Source organism: Leiobunum rupestre, chromosome 1 (genome assembly GCF_980474605.1).
Source record: "Leiobunum rupestre chromosome 1, qqLeiRupe1.1.hap1, whole genome shotgun sequence".
In the NCBI taxonomy this organism is placed as follows: domain Eukaryota; kingdom Metazoa; phylum Arthropoda; class Arachnida; order Opiliones; family Sclerosomatidae; genus Leiobunum; species Leiobunum rupestre.
The window spans coordinates 21,029,743-21,047,399 of record NC_143384.1 but is presented as its reverse complement, the minus strand read 5'-3'; the positions used below and the strand labels follow the sequence as shown (position 1 = coordinate 21,047,399).

The 17,657-nt window shown below is 37.1% G+C and overlaps 3 protein-coding genes across 9 annotated transcripts in view; 1 reads left to right on the top strand and 2 right to left on the bottom strand.

The window, feature by feature from the left end:
- Positions 1-9,901, bottom strand: part of LOC149961340 (uncharacterized) — a 31,932-nt gene extending 22,031 nt beyond the window's left edge. The window contains exons 1-2 of one of the 2 annotated variants that reach the window (XM_090176825.1): positions 9,707-9,901; positions 9,535-9,593 (exon numbers count right to left, since the gene is read on the bottom strand). In XM_090176825.1, coding sequence (XP_090032951.1) covers positions 9,535-9,547 — 13 coding nt within the window. In that variant the 5' untranslated portion in view covers positions 9,548-9,593; positions 9,707-9,901. Of the gene's footprint in view, positions 1-8,072; positions 8,919-9,534; positions 9,594-9,706 lie in introns of those variants that run through there. The other variant, XM_090176824.1, reaches the window with a different exon arrangement.
- Positions 9,902-10,107: 206 nt separating this feature from the next.
- Positions 10,108-12,492, bottom strand: LOC149961339 (uncharacterized). Of its 5 annotated transcripts, none has more exons than XR_016481101.1 (4): positions 11,900-12,189; positions 11,708-11,812; positions 11,300-11,647; positions 10,108-10,596 (listed from the first exon to the last, which is right to left on the bottom strand). XR_016481101.1 is itself a non-coding variant. In XM_090176822.1 (4 exons), the coding sequence occupies exons 2-4, from the start codon at positions 12,313-12,315 to the stop codon at positions 11,434-11,436; spliced, it is 735 nt and encodes a 244-aa protein (XP_090032948.1). In that variant the 5' UTR covers positions 12,316-12,331; positions 12,408-12,490; the 3' UTR covers positions 10,690-11,433. The 5 variants fall into 5 exon arrangements, 3 of the variants coding, with proteins under 3 accessions (XP_090032948.1, XP_090032947.1, XP_090032949.1); XR_016481102.1 differs by having other exon boundaries at positions 10,110-10,596; positions 11,708-11,809; XM_090176822.1 differs by lacking the exon at positions 10,108-10,596 and adding an exon at positions 12,408-12,490 and having other exon boundaries at positions 10,690-11,647; positions 11,900-12,331.
- A 268-nt stretch (positions 12,493-12,760) lies between these two features.
- Positions 12,761-15,793, top strand: Pdi (protein disulfide isomerase). Of its 2 annotated transcripts, none has more exons than XM_090176819.1 (8): positions 12,761-13,140; positions 13,316-13,513; positions 13,569-13,840; positions 13,898-14,002; positions 14,073-14,520; positions 14,649-14,827; positions 14,967-15,056; positions 15,427-15,793. In XM_090176819.1, the coding sequence occupies exons 1-8, from the start codon at positions 12,984-12,986 to the stop codon at positions 15,475-15,477; spliced, it is 1,500 nt and encodes a 499-aa protein (XP_090032945.1). In that variant the 5' UTR covers positions 12,761-12,983; the 3' UTR covers positions 15,478-15,793. The 2 variants fall into 2 exon arrangements, with proteins under 2 accessions (XP_090032945.1, XP_090032946.1); XM_090176820.1 differs by lacking the exon at positions 14,967-15,056 and adding an exon at positions 15,206-15,292 and having other exon boundaries at positions 12,768-13,140.
- Positions 15,794-17,657: the final 1,864 nt, after the last annotated feature.

Below are 17,657 nucleotides of genomic sequence, written 5' to 3'. Positions count from 1 at the left end.
CGCTTCTAAGGCCCTGTGAAAATTTTCAAAACCAAAAAAATAGATCAAAATTGACAAATGAAATTAATTTTATGATATTTTGATGAATTTTGGTCAATTTGATCAAAATTGATCAGAATCAGTAAAAATGGAGAAAAGCGAAATATAAAAATAAAAAGATGTATTTACCAACTAATCGCCAAATCGACGATGATAAATGAATTTGATCAAAATTAATAAAATAGAATTTAGTTGTTTGAATTTGATCAAAATTAATAATTTTAATTAGAATTATTATTATTATTTTTTAGTGCTCATATTCCCATGTCATTTTCAATGGGAAAATATACATACTGTGTTGTCAAAAACATTTTCGGTTGCCATGGCAAAACTAATGCCCATTGCAACTTTTCCCTTGGTGAAATTTCTTGTTACCATAAGGTCTACGTACCCTCCTAGTTTCAACAAAATCGGTGATTATCACCTCGGGTAGTCTCCTCGTTAGTTACGTCTACACGTTATTGCCTTCTTGGTGGCTCTGAATTTCTTTTAGCGATAACGTAACACTGTTCTTATCCCTCTATCGGGTAAAAAAGGCGTAACAGCGACTGCGCGTGTTCGAAGGTATCAAAATCAGCTAATTATAATTTTTAAACATGTAAGGGGGGGGGGAAGTTGGTACAAATTAGCGGGGCCCGTGCAGTTTCGGGGCCCGATAATTAACAACTCTATTTTAATTAGGGCCTATTTTTCTAATATTGGCTTAAGCGAATATTTACTTATGCTACTACCTTCACCATTTAACCTAATTGTTAAAAAAAATTCAATAAAAATGCTATTTCGGGGATAATTTTTCCTAATTGACATACTTATTTCAGTTATGTTTACTTAAGTTATTACTTTCGCCTTTAAACCTTATGGTAAAAAAAATACAATAAAAATGCTATTTGACATACTTATTTTAGTGATGTTTACTTATGCTACTACCTTCGCCTTTAAACCTAATTGAAATACTTATTGTCGTTATATTTACTTACGTTATTACCTTCGCCTTTAAACAATATCGTAAAGAAATGGGATAATTTTTCCTAATTGAAATACTTATTGTCGTTATATTTACTTACGTTATTACCTTCGCCTTTAAACCTTATCGTAAAATAAAAATAACTATAAATTACACTGGTTTAATAATATGGATTTAATATCGCTATTACCTACGCGAAAATAATCTCCCCTCGTATAGAGTTGTCGCGTAAACGGAAGCCGTACAGAGAACAGTATTTAAAGCTGATAATAGTCAATAAACAAACGTCACAGTTCGCTTTCAAGTTAAGCAGACGCGCCTTGAACCGTCCGTCTCCGTTGAAAAGGTTCCGAATAGCCCATTAGTCACTCTTATTTAACTTAACAGTATTTGTAACCTTTGTTCATTGTTAGGCAATAAAACGTGGAGGCGAGACGCGTTCCTTCCTTCCCCCATTCGTGTCTCCCCCCCCCCCTCAATCCCGGCTCATAATGTTTCCCAAAAATTCGATATATAGGAAGAAAAAGAACTTTTTAACTCCACCCCCAAATTTCCCCCCTTTTCATTGGCGTTTTAAAAATGATTGACAAGCGAAACTAGGGAAAGAGAAAGCTAGGCAAGATCCTAAGATAGGAATTATAATGGGAACGGGGAAATGGAAGGGGGGGAGTTCAGAGTTAAAGTTACAACTCCTTTTCCCTATGGCTTGAGGTATATCAAGACATAGGGACAGCGTTGCCAGACGTACGATACAAATTTCGAGATAATTTTTAGGACGTACGATATTTTCATCAATATGCAGCGTTGCCAGACGTACGATATTTTCATCCCTATGCAGCGTTGCCAGACGTACGATATTTTCATCCCTATGCAGCGATGCCAGACGTACGATATTTTCATCCCTATGCAGCGTTGCCAGACGTACGATATTTTCATCCCTATGCAGCGTTGCCAGACGTACGATATTTTCATCCCTATGCAGCGTTGCCAGACGTACGATATTTTCATCCCTATGCAGCGTTGCCAGACGTACGATATTTTCATCCCTATGCAGCGTTGCCAGACGTACGATAATTATCGCACACGTCGAAAATTTCGAGATAATTTTTAGGACGTACGATATTTTCATCCCTATGCAGCGTTGCCAGACGTACGATAATTATCGCACACGTCGAAAATTTCGAGATAATATTTAGGACGTACGATATTTTCATCCCTATCGCTTCAGGTATATGCAGCGTGGCCAGACGTACGATAATTATCGTACACGTCGAAAATATCGAGATAATTTATGGGACGTATGATATTTTCATCCCTATGCAGCGTTGCCAGACGTACGATAATTATCGTACACGTCGATAACTTTGGGACGTACGATATTTTCAATGGCGTACTATATAGTACGTATTTTTCGATAATTCAGCTCACGCGTACGATAATATACGATAAGGTTTTTAATTGGCTGAAATCCACTTAAAAGTAAAACTGCGACTTTTAATGTTTTCATCCGGTCGAACTTTAAGTGTTATTAAAAATTTTGATTTCCCAAGTTTAACGTCACTATTTCACACAATTTAAATCTACCGCCAGTTTTCTGGCATACGATAATTTTTTTCTGAGATCTATAATTTTTTATCTCTGGTACGATAAAAACTGGCAACGCTGGGTATGTAGGTAGTGATGTATTGTATAGCCGATGGGCATGCTAATAAATGAATAGAATTTCGAACTTAGAGAAGATTTGTTGACTTATAGCGGAGATTTTGAGAGAATGATTATTATGGTTTACGGATGAAGAAGTTTTTAAGCTTTAATAGGTATGTTAAGTACGTGAAGGAAAACTTGGTGGTTGAATTTCTTGCTACTTTTCATAACAAAAATAGGAACCAAATCGAGGGGTCGGACATACAACGATATTCCGTACACTTTTTCCAAGAAATCCGAAATCCAGCCTAGATTTTTTTTAAATATCAAAATCCGGAAAGTAATCTAGATCCGGCCAGAAATCCCGAGATCCGGCAAGAAATCCAGAGATCCGGCAAGAAATCCAGAGATCCGGCAAGAAATCCAGAGGTCCGGCAAGAAATCCAGAGGTCCGGCAAGAAATCCAGAGGTCCGGCAAGAAATCCAGAGGTCCGGCAAGAAATCCAGAGGTCCGGCAAGAAATCCAGAGGTCCGGCAAGAAATCCAGAGGTCCGGCAAGAAATCCAGAGGTCCGGCAAGAAATCCAGAGGTCCGGCAAGAAATCCAGAGGTCCGGCAAGAAATCCAGAGGTCCGGCAAGAAATCCAGAGGTCCGGCAAGAAATCCAGAGGTCCGGCAAGAAATCCAGAGGTCCGTCAAGAAATCCAGAGGTCCGGCAAGAAATCCAGAGGTCCGGCAAGAAATCCAGAGGTCCGGCAAGAAATCCAGAGGTCCGGCAAGATATCCAGAGATCCGGCAAGATATCCAGAGATCCGGCAAGAAATCTCGAAATCCGGCAAGATATCCAGAGATCCGGCAAGAAATCTCGAAATCCGGCAAGATATCCAGAAATCCGGCAAGAAATATCGAAATCCGGCAAGATATCATTTCTCGTTAGGTTTCAAGATTTCACGTCGGATTTCGCGATTTTGCTATTTGTCGATTTCTTGTCGGATTTGTGGCAAGATTTAACATCGTATTTCGGGATTTCTCGGATTTCTGGATATCATGCCGGATTTCGAGATTTAAAAAAAATCTAGGCTGGATTTCGGATTTCTTGGAAAAAGTGAAATCCCGTACACATTTTTGGTGAATGTCCAACCCCTCGAACCAAATAGAGACTAGTGTTTAACAAAATGAAATCTTTATTTGAAATAATTTATGGCAAAGCTGAATTAGTTTCTAAATATTGGATCACAAGTAATTATTTAATTTTTAATTATCGCCTTCGATTTGGTCATTTTGTAAACTGCTCTTAAACACAAATATTTTATGTCGGGGATGTTATTCCCCCAATTTATCTAAAACAGGCTACTTTAGGAACCCAAGTTAATTATTTATATATTTTTATTTACAAATTTAAAGAAATTCCCAAAAGCATTCCTTAGGTTACTCGTCGATGTACACTCTGTTTGAAAAGTCTTCGACAGCTGAAATTTTTGCCCTCTTTTTAATTCTGCTAGAAAACTATAATAGATAGCTCGATGAAACCAATTGTAACTTTTATTTATTTTCCAATATCTTTCGTTATTTATCGGTTTCGTCCGCCATAAATTAATAGTTTGGCGGGATCCGTCAAAACTCATTTTTGACAACTTTTTAAATATTGGTTCTACGGCACTGACTCGCGCATTTTTGAATTCACAATGGTCGGTTCATATTTAGAAAGTGGAAAAATTATCCCTCTACAACCAACGGTTGAGAAGTTATCGCGTTTCCAAATTTTCGTCGAAGTTGCGTTATTTATAATCGCTTGATGCATTTTAGGTGTTTCCTAGTTTTGACGAAAGTTTGGAAACTCGATAACTTCTCAATAAAAGTTGCAATTGGTTTCATCGAGATATCTATTATAGTTTTCTAGCAGAATTAAAAAAGAGGGCAAAAATTTCAGCTGTCGAAGACTTATCAAACAGAGTGTACACTATTTTTGTGTTTGTTGCTCCTATAGATTTATAGAAGTGACCTTATTGCGTACTGACTTTTTCCCCTACAGGTGACCCCCCCCCCCAACCTCCACCAAAATATTTCACCTTAAAAGTCAGCATTATTTTGGAACACAAATGATAGCGAAACTAAAAATATTGTGGGCCCCGGACAAAAACTAGCAAAAGCAGCATTTTTAGAGTAACACGCTCAAAAGTGATTATTTCAGATGGTGTTTTAGGGTGGAGGCACTAAGCCTTGATCACTCGTACCGACCCCAAAGAAACAAAGCAATTCAGAATTCCAAAAAAAAACCGAGGAAAAACCAGCGCATGACCAATAATTACAATAATGAGAGGAAACAATTTTATTCCCGGAAAAAAAATCCCCTCTAGTATAGGTTAGAGACTATTCCCCAGAATGGTCGATTGCTAAATATTTTCGTTGAAAATGGGAACATGTTGTAATAGAATTTATCGAGGGGGGTAAAGGCACTGCTTAGGGTCAAATAACAATCTAGCTTCCATGTCAAGTTTCCCAGAAAAAATATTTATACTTGGGACATATAACTACGGCGACTTACCAATTACCGGACAGTTAAGCTAGCGTTTCAAAGACGTAAACTACACCGTCTCCTTCACCTCTGTTCATATTATTAACTGGACTCCGTACTACTACTAATACTAAGTCCTAATAAGTGGGAGTGAAACTGGAAAAACGTTGGGAAAAAAATATCTGGGGCTATTTTTTTTTTCCCTCACTCGGGCCCTGAGGGATTACACGTACTGTTGTATCAAAAACCTACAGAAACCGGAAAACTACGTTTACTCCCGGCTCGCTCTGCAAAATGTCATGACTGAGATACAGCAATATCACATACAGGTACGAGCTTCCAAGCTAAGCTTATACGAATTTCATTCTACATTTTTTGGGCCTCTGTGGAGGGTTAAAACTTCTACGCTGTTGACATTATGGCTTTGGTAACGTAAGGAATAGTTCCAAATTAAAACGATATCACCGAATCAAGAGTGATTTTCCGTACTACAATACTTTATTTAATTATTTGAGAATGTTTATAATAAAAATGTCTTAAACTTTTCTAAACACCGTTTTCTTTAAATTTAAATGCTTTGAATTTGGGACGGCAACGATGCCGGTTCATCTTATGTCGTCATAAGACACCCTGTCCCAGTGCCACAATATTTACAGATTCAAATTCCCTGACCATTTTAAGAAATTTTCCCCGACTTTTTAAGGCCAAAATTATCACATTTTTAAGTTTAAATTTTACTTTTGTCAGAGGTTAGTAAAATTTAAATCAACTTATATTTTAGTAAAGGTTATAGCAACGTTAAAAAAATTGCAAAACTTAGTCATAGATCTACGAGTAAAATCACCTTAACAAATTAATATAAAATTGATTTCCCTGACTTTTTACCAATTATTAAAATTCCCTGACTTTTTAAGCTCATATTTAAATTCCACTATTTCCCTGACGTGTGGCAACCCTGGTTCCAAATCAAACCATTAACACTGAGCAAAGTGTGATTTTCCGTACTAAATTACTTTATTTAACAAAGTTTTTAATAAAAATATTTCTTAACGTTATCTAAACGCAGTTTGTTTTTATTTGAATTTGGGACGGCCACGATTCCGGTTCATCGTATGACGTCATAAGTGGAAAACATCCACATTAGCCCAGTCATCGCTTCGTCAAATAAAAATATCTGCGGCAAATTCCGACCTTTATTTACACTTACTATTATTGCTTTCAATTAATTTGCGATTTAATTATAAAATATATCTACAAACTTATGGTTATCAAACAAATTGTAGTTAAACCAAGCTTCTACATTGTAAGAACCCACTTTCCTAACAATAGAGTAATGGCACTCCGTAGCTTTGTCCATGGCCGCCATTGTGGGCGTGAATTTTTTATGAATAGGAAAAATCATGGGTGACATAGCACTGCCATTACTCTACAGGATAAAGAATGGGTGACGTGCTGTGACGTCACACTGCCATTACTCTATAGATGACGCCAGATGCTCCATAAATTGTATTTTTTAAAACTGCTACACTATTATAGATCTAAATCGGATCATGGTAAACGATGATTGACTGTTTGTTTTTCAAAGTTGGACAGTAGTTCATTCACTAACTTGAGGAGGCCTCTACTGTAGATAAACTATATCATTATTTAATTTAATTTGAATAATATTAATAACTATGGAAATATAAACATTTTCTCAATCAGAAACTCAAATGTTTGTGATACAGTAGAACACTAACATACCACATTTCGAAAGTCCCCTTTAAGAATATGGTCTATACCATAAGTAACATAAGTATGACATTTCTAATTGTTTTTAAGCTAACTTTCTTACCAAACCTTTTTATTTTTCTTGCCCAATTAAGACTAAAACTTACAACCGAAATGAATAGGATATTTTGTAAAGGCTATATTTATACGCTAGGGGGCTCTGAAAATCAGTTTGATGATAATTTTTGCCTATTGTCGTACTTATTGGTATTTGTATTATTTAAGCCTATACTAAAATGCATCAAAACCACTTAGCCTAAACCAGAAAAAATTAAAAACAATATCAGAACTACTTGACTAAACAAAAATTAATTAAAAACCATGTCAGAACAACAAAAATTCAATATTTTAAAACAATATAAATCACAGCGTTATCAGTTAAAATTAGTCCTTCAATCCCTTAAATTCTACTAGGGTACTAGGTCAAACAAAAAACTTAAGATTTACTAGTAAAAAGTTGAAATCAAATTAAAAACGGTATAGCTACTAGTCTTCAAATCATCCAATTTCAATTTACAGAAAAAACCAGGATAAAAACTTCCAAATCCAAGAACCCACACCGTGCCAAATACCAATTTAGGGGCCAGCAATAGGCCAAAAACCTGCTGGAATTCGTATCCCCTTCGCCAAATAAACTCCAATAAAAAAAAACCGATGAAAAATGCTTAAAAAGCACACGTTTTCGAGAAAAAAGCCTACCGTACAACACACACGTGTTAGCGAAAACATTCTTCGACTGTGAGAGGCAAGTTAGCAACCATTTTTCTTTCGATCAGTCAAAACAACGCGATCTGATTGGTTGGGAAACGCGAAAGGAATGGAGAGAGGCGTGGTCAAAAACACGCGAAAAACGCCAAAAATTCCTAAACACAATCGCTTACCTAACTTCGTAAGAGAGGAAAACGAACGGGGGCTCAAAATTATAATTTCTGCTCGTAAATAACAAAGAAAACTGACGCGAAACTAGTTTTTAAAGAGAGTTTCCCGCGCTTTTTTAAGAAATTAGGCTTAACGGGAATAACAGGCAGTACGCGGTATTTAAGATGTACCACGGGGTAGCCATATTTACAGGGGATGAGATGTCTATTTCAAATTTTTCTTAACGCGTGTACATATAATTTATATAAATAAAGAAACTTACCATACCAGGCGGCTAACATAGGGCTCAAAGCCGACATTATAGCCTCAACGGAGAAAATTTTGCCTAACCTGATGGCTGGTAAAATACCAGCGAAATTAACGTTAAATTCACATCACTCATTTCTCGTAATCTAACGGTACGTGTTCGGCGGTTTAGCCTAAGGCTAAAATCACGCACCTATACACCTAAAGATGGAGTATACGTTCCCTTAGAAACTAGTTATCCAAGGGTCAAGACGTTGGCTTGATGCACAAACGCGAAAACCGTAGCGAAAAGTTAGGCTTTCCCGCCGACGACGCAAAAAATCATTAAAAACAAGACGGGCAAAGGCCTAACCTAACCTTTAGCACTGTCGAAAAACGCATTTCCTCAACGAATACAATGTTACGACGCGAGAGAGAGATATATATACACACACATTAAAACCGAAGTATATTAAAGAATTAAGGCCCTGGCTTTAAGCCCGAAAGGACCGACGCAAAAGAATACAAAAAAATCGTGTAGGAGGAGAATTTCTTCAAGGAACCTGCGCACAAATAGGTTATCCAATCCGTCTCGATTGTATTTTTTTATTCCTCAATTATTTCCCCTTTCCGATTTAGCTTTAAATGGAAACGAACTAATTTAACCGTATAACATTTAGATTAAAACTACAACGCGTTTTAAAGACTCATTTGGGTGAATTTTTTTCTCGCTGGCAAGGGACCACGCTCGCCCGCTTGTACCATCGATAAAATGTCATCCTTAGAAAACGGCCAACGCAAAATGCGGCGAAGCTAGCTAAATCCCGGATTGAACAGAACAGCAGGCACACGGCGGAAGCTACACGGAATCCAAGGGATGGTCAATCTCCGCTATCCGGTAGGAAAACACTAGCCAAAAAAAGCGCGATGGGTGTTTTAGTTAAAATTTTCGCCGCGGGGTGGCACCACGCTACAGGAAACGGATTATGGAGTAGGGTGAAGAGGGGTGGGCAACTAAAAATAATAGTGTTTTAACATATTATGGAAATATTTTTATCAATTTTATTTTGTTATAGGGATATAAGGAAAATAAATCTTTAATTTGCATTCATATGTGTATATTTATAATTACGGGTAGTTGGATTTTGAGTTATGAATTTTGGGTAGTATAAAAGATGGTTTTAAATAATTTACGATGGATATTATTATCTTATACAGGCTAGGTTAATGGCAAATTGTTTAAATTATAAATGGGGTAACATTGATAATACATTCCCGGATGAAATGTACATTAAATCTCAAACCTATCAAACTAATACGAAAACATCCATATAAATTAAACGTTTCATCAGATATCTTAGTTCTAAAATTAAAAATACAGATTCCCATCAATAATTTCTAAAAAACGTGCATGATAGTTAATTCAATCATTGAATGACAATGGCTGAACTTGAACTTCAAACCATTCATCTCCATCAAAAATAAAAACTAATATTTACCTGAATCTGACATTCCTAACTCACTTAAATGTGTCTTCCGCACTTGCAGATTCTTTTATCTAAATAAAAGGAACGGGTTTTAAATCGTTAAACAGCGGTATTGAAATAAAATCACGTTTTGAAATTCTGAAAAATATGGCCCACTATTCATTCACCCTAAAATTCGGCTTACCTTTTACACAATTATTAATAGTCTTAAAACTGGGCCTTGGCCTCTAAAATCGTGTTTTCCACTATTTTCCACCTGAAGCTCATCTTAATCGCGAATAAAACACCCACGACTTAATTTTTGTTGCGTAATTAATGTTTTTAAGCCTAATAAGGCCAACAAATGTAAATAATTACTGAAAACCGATATACTTAAACAACTTCACATACGCGACTTTCAAAAACGCGATCTTTGGAAAAGATACTTTTTTTTAGGCGTCTACTTTTAGTTACCTATTTAGCACACCTACCGTAGAAAAATGCAACTACCAATTAAAAATTTATGGTGAATTGAAAACCAATATATTTTTAAGAGAAAGAACTTTATTTAAAATTAAGCAAAAAAATTCCAGAATTATTTCTAGGAGTCTTGATTCTTCCACCTTATAATTTACTTACCAAATAAAGCCTTCAAAATAACAGATTAGCCTTACTGAAAAACTAAATTCTAAACTATTTTCACAAAAAATATCAAGATGTTTTGATTGGATAATTTTGTTTGGATAATTTCACCGCCAAATTCCAAATTCCACTTTTTTTAATTTAAAATTCCTGTCATGGTAGCAAGTAAACAGGAAATAAAATAATGCCCCTCATAAATGGCTTGGCAATTTTTTTTGGCCTACTTTTTTTTGTATTAATTAAAAATAAAACTAAACCCCCCCCCCAGGCAGCAACACAGCAAACTCTGCAACAGCCAATCAGAAATCTGCGCAGCCATGACAGGAGCTAGGACTCCGTAAACAGGACGAGAGACAGGACTGGAACCGCACCAACACCTAATACCAGGAACCAGCTCTCATCCGCCAATTCTCCGCTTTACACAGCCACGCACAGCACACCCGCTTACAGTGCCTGCGTCACAGAACACAAATATAGTTAGCAAACGTTAAAAATAAATCCATTAACAAAAAATATATATCAAGAGCTACAATTTAGGTAAAACTGTTAGTGTTTTTCCTTCAAAGTTTATTCGTTCTTCATCGCGATTATTCCCATTAACGCGTATTAGATGCTAAGTTAATTTTAATCACATTTTAATTTTCTTAAAATCTTAAAGGGGAAAATAAAGCGATTACAAAACTACGACGATAATTAAAGGGGATGTACTCTGTACCCTTCCAAAATAATATTTTTTCATTAAAACAGTTTAAATTTCATAATTGGGCAAATAGCTGGCTTACAAATATACGTCATTAAATTTGTTTTAAGTCACAATTCATAAATTTACGTTTATAACCTTTAATATACGTTATATTTCTAAAAGGGGCTTTGGATTTCCAATTATATTTTGGTGGGAAAACATTATAGGGTTTTTATACAGTTAACCGGTACATTTTGTACTGTAGCCGGGGGAGGCTAAACAAACTATTTCTACAATCACAAAAAGGAAATTTTGTAGGACAAAACTCTTAAAAAGTTCAATTATAACCATTTTATAAGATTTATAAAATAATAAAAAAGAATTATTGATTATTTTTCTTAAATCTAAACCTAACGGCTAAACACAAAAAGAATTAATATGTAGGAAAAGCACAATGGAAGAGAAAAGTTTAACCTTATCCATATGTCAGCGTTTCTCATTCGTCCGTCAATTTCCTCATCAACCACCAAAACACACCATCAGGAAGAGCTAAAAATCTTGTGGAAATATCTCAAAAACAGGGCCCCCAGTGTTTAAAAACTGCGACTTCAGCCGCTGGATTTCGAGCGGGAACGTGACTTGCGTTCATCTTTGGGGCTGATGGAGCGGCTTCTGCTTCGACTATCTCTTGGAGGATGATCATTGACATCTGGACTGTTGCTGTGGCTCCGTCCATTAGTATCTTCTTTATCCACATTGCTAGTGCTGGCTTCAGGTTCTGCAGAACCCTTTCTTTCTTGACTAGCACTTCTTGATCTAGATCTGAGTAAATTAACAAATTAACAATCTTAGCAATGACGGAAATGTGGATTCTTTACAAACCTGGACTCTGATTTATCTCTATGACGGCCTTTGTCCCCATGTTCCGATCCACTACTTTCAGAACGCGAATGTCTTCTTCTATGTCTGTCTCTTGACCTGGACCTTCTTTTAGAAAGGAAATAATTATAATAGGAATGGAGTTAGTATCCAAAATCAGATACTCTCCTAAAAGGGGGTTATTGCTTAAGTCACCTAGATCTGGAACGGGATCTTGAACGAGACCTCCTTCTTCCACGACTTCTTGATCTTGACCTGGACCGTCTCCTATAGCCATAGCGTCTTCCACCAGAGTTACGGTTACTTCTGCCTCTCCAGTCTTCATTAGGACGGCCATAACGTGCCATTTGAACCCTCAACTCCCTTCCATCCAATGTATAACCATCAAGGGCATCCATTGCATCTTCAGCATCTCTTTTATCATAGAAGCGCACAAAGGCGAAACCACGACTATCTTTGCTGAATGGATGACGAGGGATGTAAACGTCACCAACATGACCGTGTTTTTCAAATACCCGCTTTAACTCTTCCGGAGTAGTCCGATAAGTTAAATTGTCTACTTTTAACGATGTCATTCCGTCTATCGTAGGAGGACCTCGTGAATAGCTCATTTTCACAAACGACACCCTGTTAACACTACTAATTCTTAAAATACCATAAAATAAAAGGTATTTTTATTAAAACGAGGCTTAAAAGTACTTACTCGACTTTTTCGGCAAAAAAGCGCGGGAAATGGCGGCAAAAATGACTACAACAATGGCGCCTGACCGGCCGCGTGTTTATCAAAAAAAAAATTAAAAAGAACTACCCTGGAGGTAAAGACGAGCTGCTATTGGTTAACAATCAAAATTGTAGCCAACGACCAATAATTTTCAAGGCCAAAAGATTAGGTCAAAGGTAATTGGTTGCTAGAAACGTTACGTAATAAAAACCATGGATATTTTATTATTGGCGACCAATAGAAGATACCCACGACTAGACTAACATTTTGTCAATTGGAGTAGACAGACGAAATAGACAAAAGCCAATTCGCGGAGTAGATCTACCCCGCAGACTTTTATAAAAGACGAGTTGTATGCAAAATATCCTCCATTTATCCTACGCAACTCACTTTTCCAAATTTATACGTCACCTCCCACCACCCGCGTGCCCACGTCGGCATTTGAAGACTTGAAGTAGAGTCATCGCTTCGCAACAGCTTTTCCTTCACGCTGTCTTACAGGTTGTGGCCGGACGCGTTTTTCATCACTCTGATCTCGGGTTTTTTAAATTCCCTAAAATGCATAAATTAGTTTTAACGAGTTTGTTACTCTCCATTTGTTACTTTACGTACGGACAATGTGACGAAATCAAAAGCGAAGACGGAGTTTTAGTTTTAACCAAGGATAATTTCGAAAAAACCATTGAAGACAACCGGCATATTTTAGTCGAATTTTGTGAGTACGATAACCCCCCCGCAGGTCTTAAATTAGAAGCTTCTGTGAATTAGCGTAACAATATGTAATTTATCAAGACTCATTATGTATTGCTCATAAAATATAAACAATGGAGAAAGGGGGGGTTGAAATTGTCAACGTAACCAGCTAATTTGCATTTTTGTTTATGCTACAGATGCTCCGTGGTGTGGGCATTGCAAAGCATTAGCCCCAGAGTACTCCAAAGCAGCACAACAATTAGCTGAATCTAAATCTGAGATAAAGCTAGCTAAAGTAGATGCGACTGAGCAACCTGAATTAGCCGAAAAGCATGACGTGAGAGGTTACCCAACTATTAAGTTTTTCAAGGATGGAAAACCTGTAGAATACACAGGTAACAGGTTTAAACTTACCTTAAATGACCAGATTAACCACAAAATTGTTTTTAGGTGGACGCACAGCTGAAGATATCATCCGTTGGCTCAATAAGAAGACGGGACCTCCAGCCCAAAACCTAGAATCGGGAGAGCAAGCCAAAACCTTCAAGTCCAGTGCCAATGTTGTTGTTGTTGGATTTTTCAAGGACCAATCCAGCGCTTCTGCCAAGGCGTATTTGGAAGCCGCTTCTCAAACTGATGATTTTGCATTTGCAATCACCTCAAGTGACGAAGTGTACAAAACATTGGAAACTAATAAGGATGGAGTTGTTCTATTTAAATCTGTAAACATTCTTATGACTTCAACAAGTAAGTATGATATTAATATTTTGTCTCGACAGTTTGATGAAGGACGTAATGACTTGGAAGGCGATATCACCACTGAAGCAGTTGTACAATTTGTTAAGGCTAACCATCTACCTCTCATTGTTGAATTTAACCACGAAGTAAGTATTCTAACATTGCACTAGAATAGAATAACTTGCTATCAAACTCTTCCAATTTTTTTCTTTTTAGAGTGCCCAGAAAATTTTTGGTGGTGAAGTTAAAGCGCACAACCTCTTGTTTGTCAATAAAGGACATGATCAGTATGAAAAGTTCTTGGAAGCATTCCGCGCTGTTGCCAAAGAGTACAAAGGAAAAGTTTTATTTGTCACCATTGACACTGATGAGGAAGACCACGAACGTATCTTGGAATTCTTCGGCATGAAGAAGGAAGATATTCCCGACATGCGTCTCATCCAGCTGAAGGAAGAAATGACCAAATTCAGACCGGAGACCAAAGAAATCAATGAGAAGAATATCCGTCAATTTGTTGAGGATGTGATGAATGGAAAGATCAAACAGCATCTGTTGTCGGAAGAAATTCCAGAAGATTGGGACAAGAACCCAGTCAAAGTTTTAGTCAGTAAAAACTTCGATGAAGTTGTTTTTGATAAGTCCAAAGACGTTTTAGTCGAATTCTGTAAGGAAAAGTTTTTATTCTTGTAAAAGTTTGCTCCTTTTTTGGACCACTGTGATTGGCTGCCTAAAAACTAGCAAATTATTGAAAAATGTTGAAAGATATTTTGAACTTTTTGTAATTATTTCCAGATGCACCATGGTGTGGTCATTGCAAGCAATTAGCTCCAATTTACGATCAACTTGGAGAAAAGTACTCCAGCCGCAATGATATTCTCGTTGCCAAGATGGATTCAACAGCAAACGAATTAGAGCACACGCGAGTTCAAAGCTTCCCAACAATTAAACTTTATAAGAAGAACTCTAATGAGGTACAATCTTCTGATATTTACCATAAATGTTGCAGAAATAAGCTTAGTTAATCAAGTTTTACAACGTGTTTATCTAATATACGAATTAGACCTATATTATAATTAGGCTTATGATAATCTTTTACAATCGCAATAACAGGTAGTAGAGTATAACGGGGAGAGAACTTTGGATGGTTTGACGCAATTTATAGATACAGATGGCGAATATGGGAAAGCCGCGCCTGAGGAGGTATATCATCTTTCGTAACTTCCTAATTTTAATTTTTTTTTTTTCGGTTTCCTGCCTTGCCTTTTTTGTTTCCTACCTTTTCTACGTGCTGCCTATTTTTTTCTGTTCATACTACCAAACTGTCAATACGCTATGAGCTGTTAAAATAGGCTGTAGAATTTCATGGTGAAAGGTCACTGGAAGGGCTTAGCCAGTTCTTGGAATCTGGTGGTGATCCTAAAAAAGATTCTGATGAGGTTATATTCTTTTAGCCTTTTTTTTTTATTTCCACTACTAATTTTTTAACTTTTTTCGCTACTAATATCTTAAATCTGGCCCCTTAAACCACTATTAGTGAGGATAAAACTTAATCCATTTATCTTTTATTCAGGAGGTTGAAGAAGAAAAAGACGATGATGAACATAAGAAAGATGAGTTATAAGTCGTCATTTTTCAACGACTGTAAAACTCTTTTACACTTTCAGTTACAGGCCAGAGAAATGATTAACATTTCAAGCCTTACTTGTTATAAACGTCTTACCTTTTTTTGTGTAAAAAAATATTCTCTCTAACCAAAGCTTAATTTAAATATTAAAAACTTCCAAAAAATGTCATCCATGGGACTACTAAACGATTGTATGGCTGTTAATTTCTGCGTGCTTGTAAAAAAGTGTGAATGTAAGCAGCGCGTCTCTTTTGTTCATCTTGGAAAAAGTTTGGTTTATTAACGTTTATAAATAAATATAAAACTTTCTAAACCTTGTTATGCTTAATTTCAATGTTTTAAATCAACATATTATGGGCTAAAATAAATCATCCTCCCAGAAAGTCACCAAGAAGTAATATTTCGGAGAGCCAGGATCCGCAAGGTATGGGAACTTATCACCTGTAAAGTCTGTAACCCTTCAGGTTCATTTTCCCCCGTATACTTATTTTTTTTTACTTTTTCTGTGTTTTATTTACTTTTGTTATTACGTTTTCCCCGCACTCTTGACCCTCTAAATTTACAGTTTTTGTTAAGTATTCGTAAAGCCCCATACATCAAATTTCTTAGAATTCCGAGCTCTATTTAATGAAACTAATCCCCGTGTTAAATATAAATTTAATTTAATGATAAACTAAAAACTTAAATAACTTTTGAACCATACATACAAATTAATTAGTGTTTATAAGCCTTATAGAACTCGATCAAACCCCACGATAAAATATAAAATTAAGATAATTAATTAAACCATTCTCTCAATATAAATTATAAACTAAATCCCTGCCTTCGGCAACGCTAAAATTAATCCCTCGCTAATTAAAGTGTTTTTATTTCGGTCACAAGACCATGGTGCAATACATTAAGCAAACTTTCCCAGCCCAGATTTCCCTAAAACTTTCCGAACTAAACCAGTAAAGCTCCCTCAGCTTACAGCGATCCCATGAAGTCATTTTAAGTCCACAAGCTTCATATTAACTATCAGGTAGCAAGATCCCAAGAAAAGCGGACGTTTTCCAAGGTTGCCGCCATAGGGTCAAGAGGGCGCCCGGACGTTTCCGCTTGGAGACAGAAAATCGGGAACCTCGAGACTCTCTGGCATTTCCCCCCCGCAATCCCAAGCGAACTTTCGTAAATCGGACAACGTCACCACCGCATGACTAGACACGAGTCTTAAATACACCAATGACCTAGGTAAAATGGGAGGTCACCAGTTGCTTTTTGTTTCAACCCCGCCCCCCCATAATCCGAACAAAACCAAGAGACAGGGCCCCAAAGAGAGAAGTTGAGAGAGCTTGAGAGAATGGTACAGAACGGATAGAACTCTGCTTTGGCAGACCTGGACAGAACTTGACAGAACTCTGCTTCTCGGGCAAGAGAAGAACCATGTCGAAATAAATATAAAATAATGTGCGATGAAGTCGCGCTTAAATATTAATTAACCCTCAATGCAAACCACATGATCGGAACAACGCTCCATGATTGCCTAGATGACCCACAGCCAGGACATTCCGATCGGAAGAACATAAGCCAAGCAGTAATGGGTCTGAGAAGCGTAATGCCCTCGACACCCTCGAATCACCTGTTGATCACCCAATATCTAGCCATTCCGAGAGAAGACAGCCAGATGACCGAGACCGATTCCCTAGCCTAGCCGGACATTTCAGACCGAAACCCGAAGTACCTACGCCCCCGTCAGCTTGTGAAGTAAAATAATATAGGAAGAAACCCGCAATCCGGCCGCCAAACCGTAGACGAGTAAATAAAGAGAATTAAAGAAAAGTGTGAATAAAGAAACGCGTAAACAAGCAATCCCCAAAGACGTCCCGTTCTGTGAAGTGCGTGTGTCGGGCATCTTACGTAAACCGAGGAAAGAGAAAACCCGTAAACGGAGAGACGACAACGTAGCGGAGGACACCGAAACCAAGTGATGAGTAGAATTTCCATCATAACCCCCCCCCCCTTGTAGAGTACCCAGGGTCGAAATACGAAGTAGCCAGTGAAAAGTAGAGAAAAAGTTTTAGAAAAGAAAGCTTAATCCCTCGCTATTGTCCGAGAAAAGGATTTAAGACAGGTCCCCTCGAGGTTGAGAGTTCATTCTGCTTCTTGTATTTATACAGTTCGGATTACTTTTTCCGTTC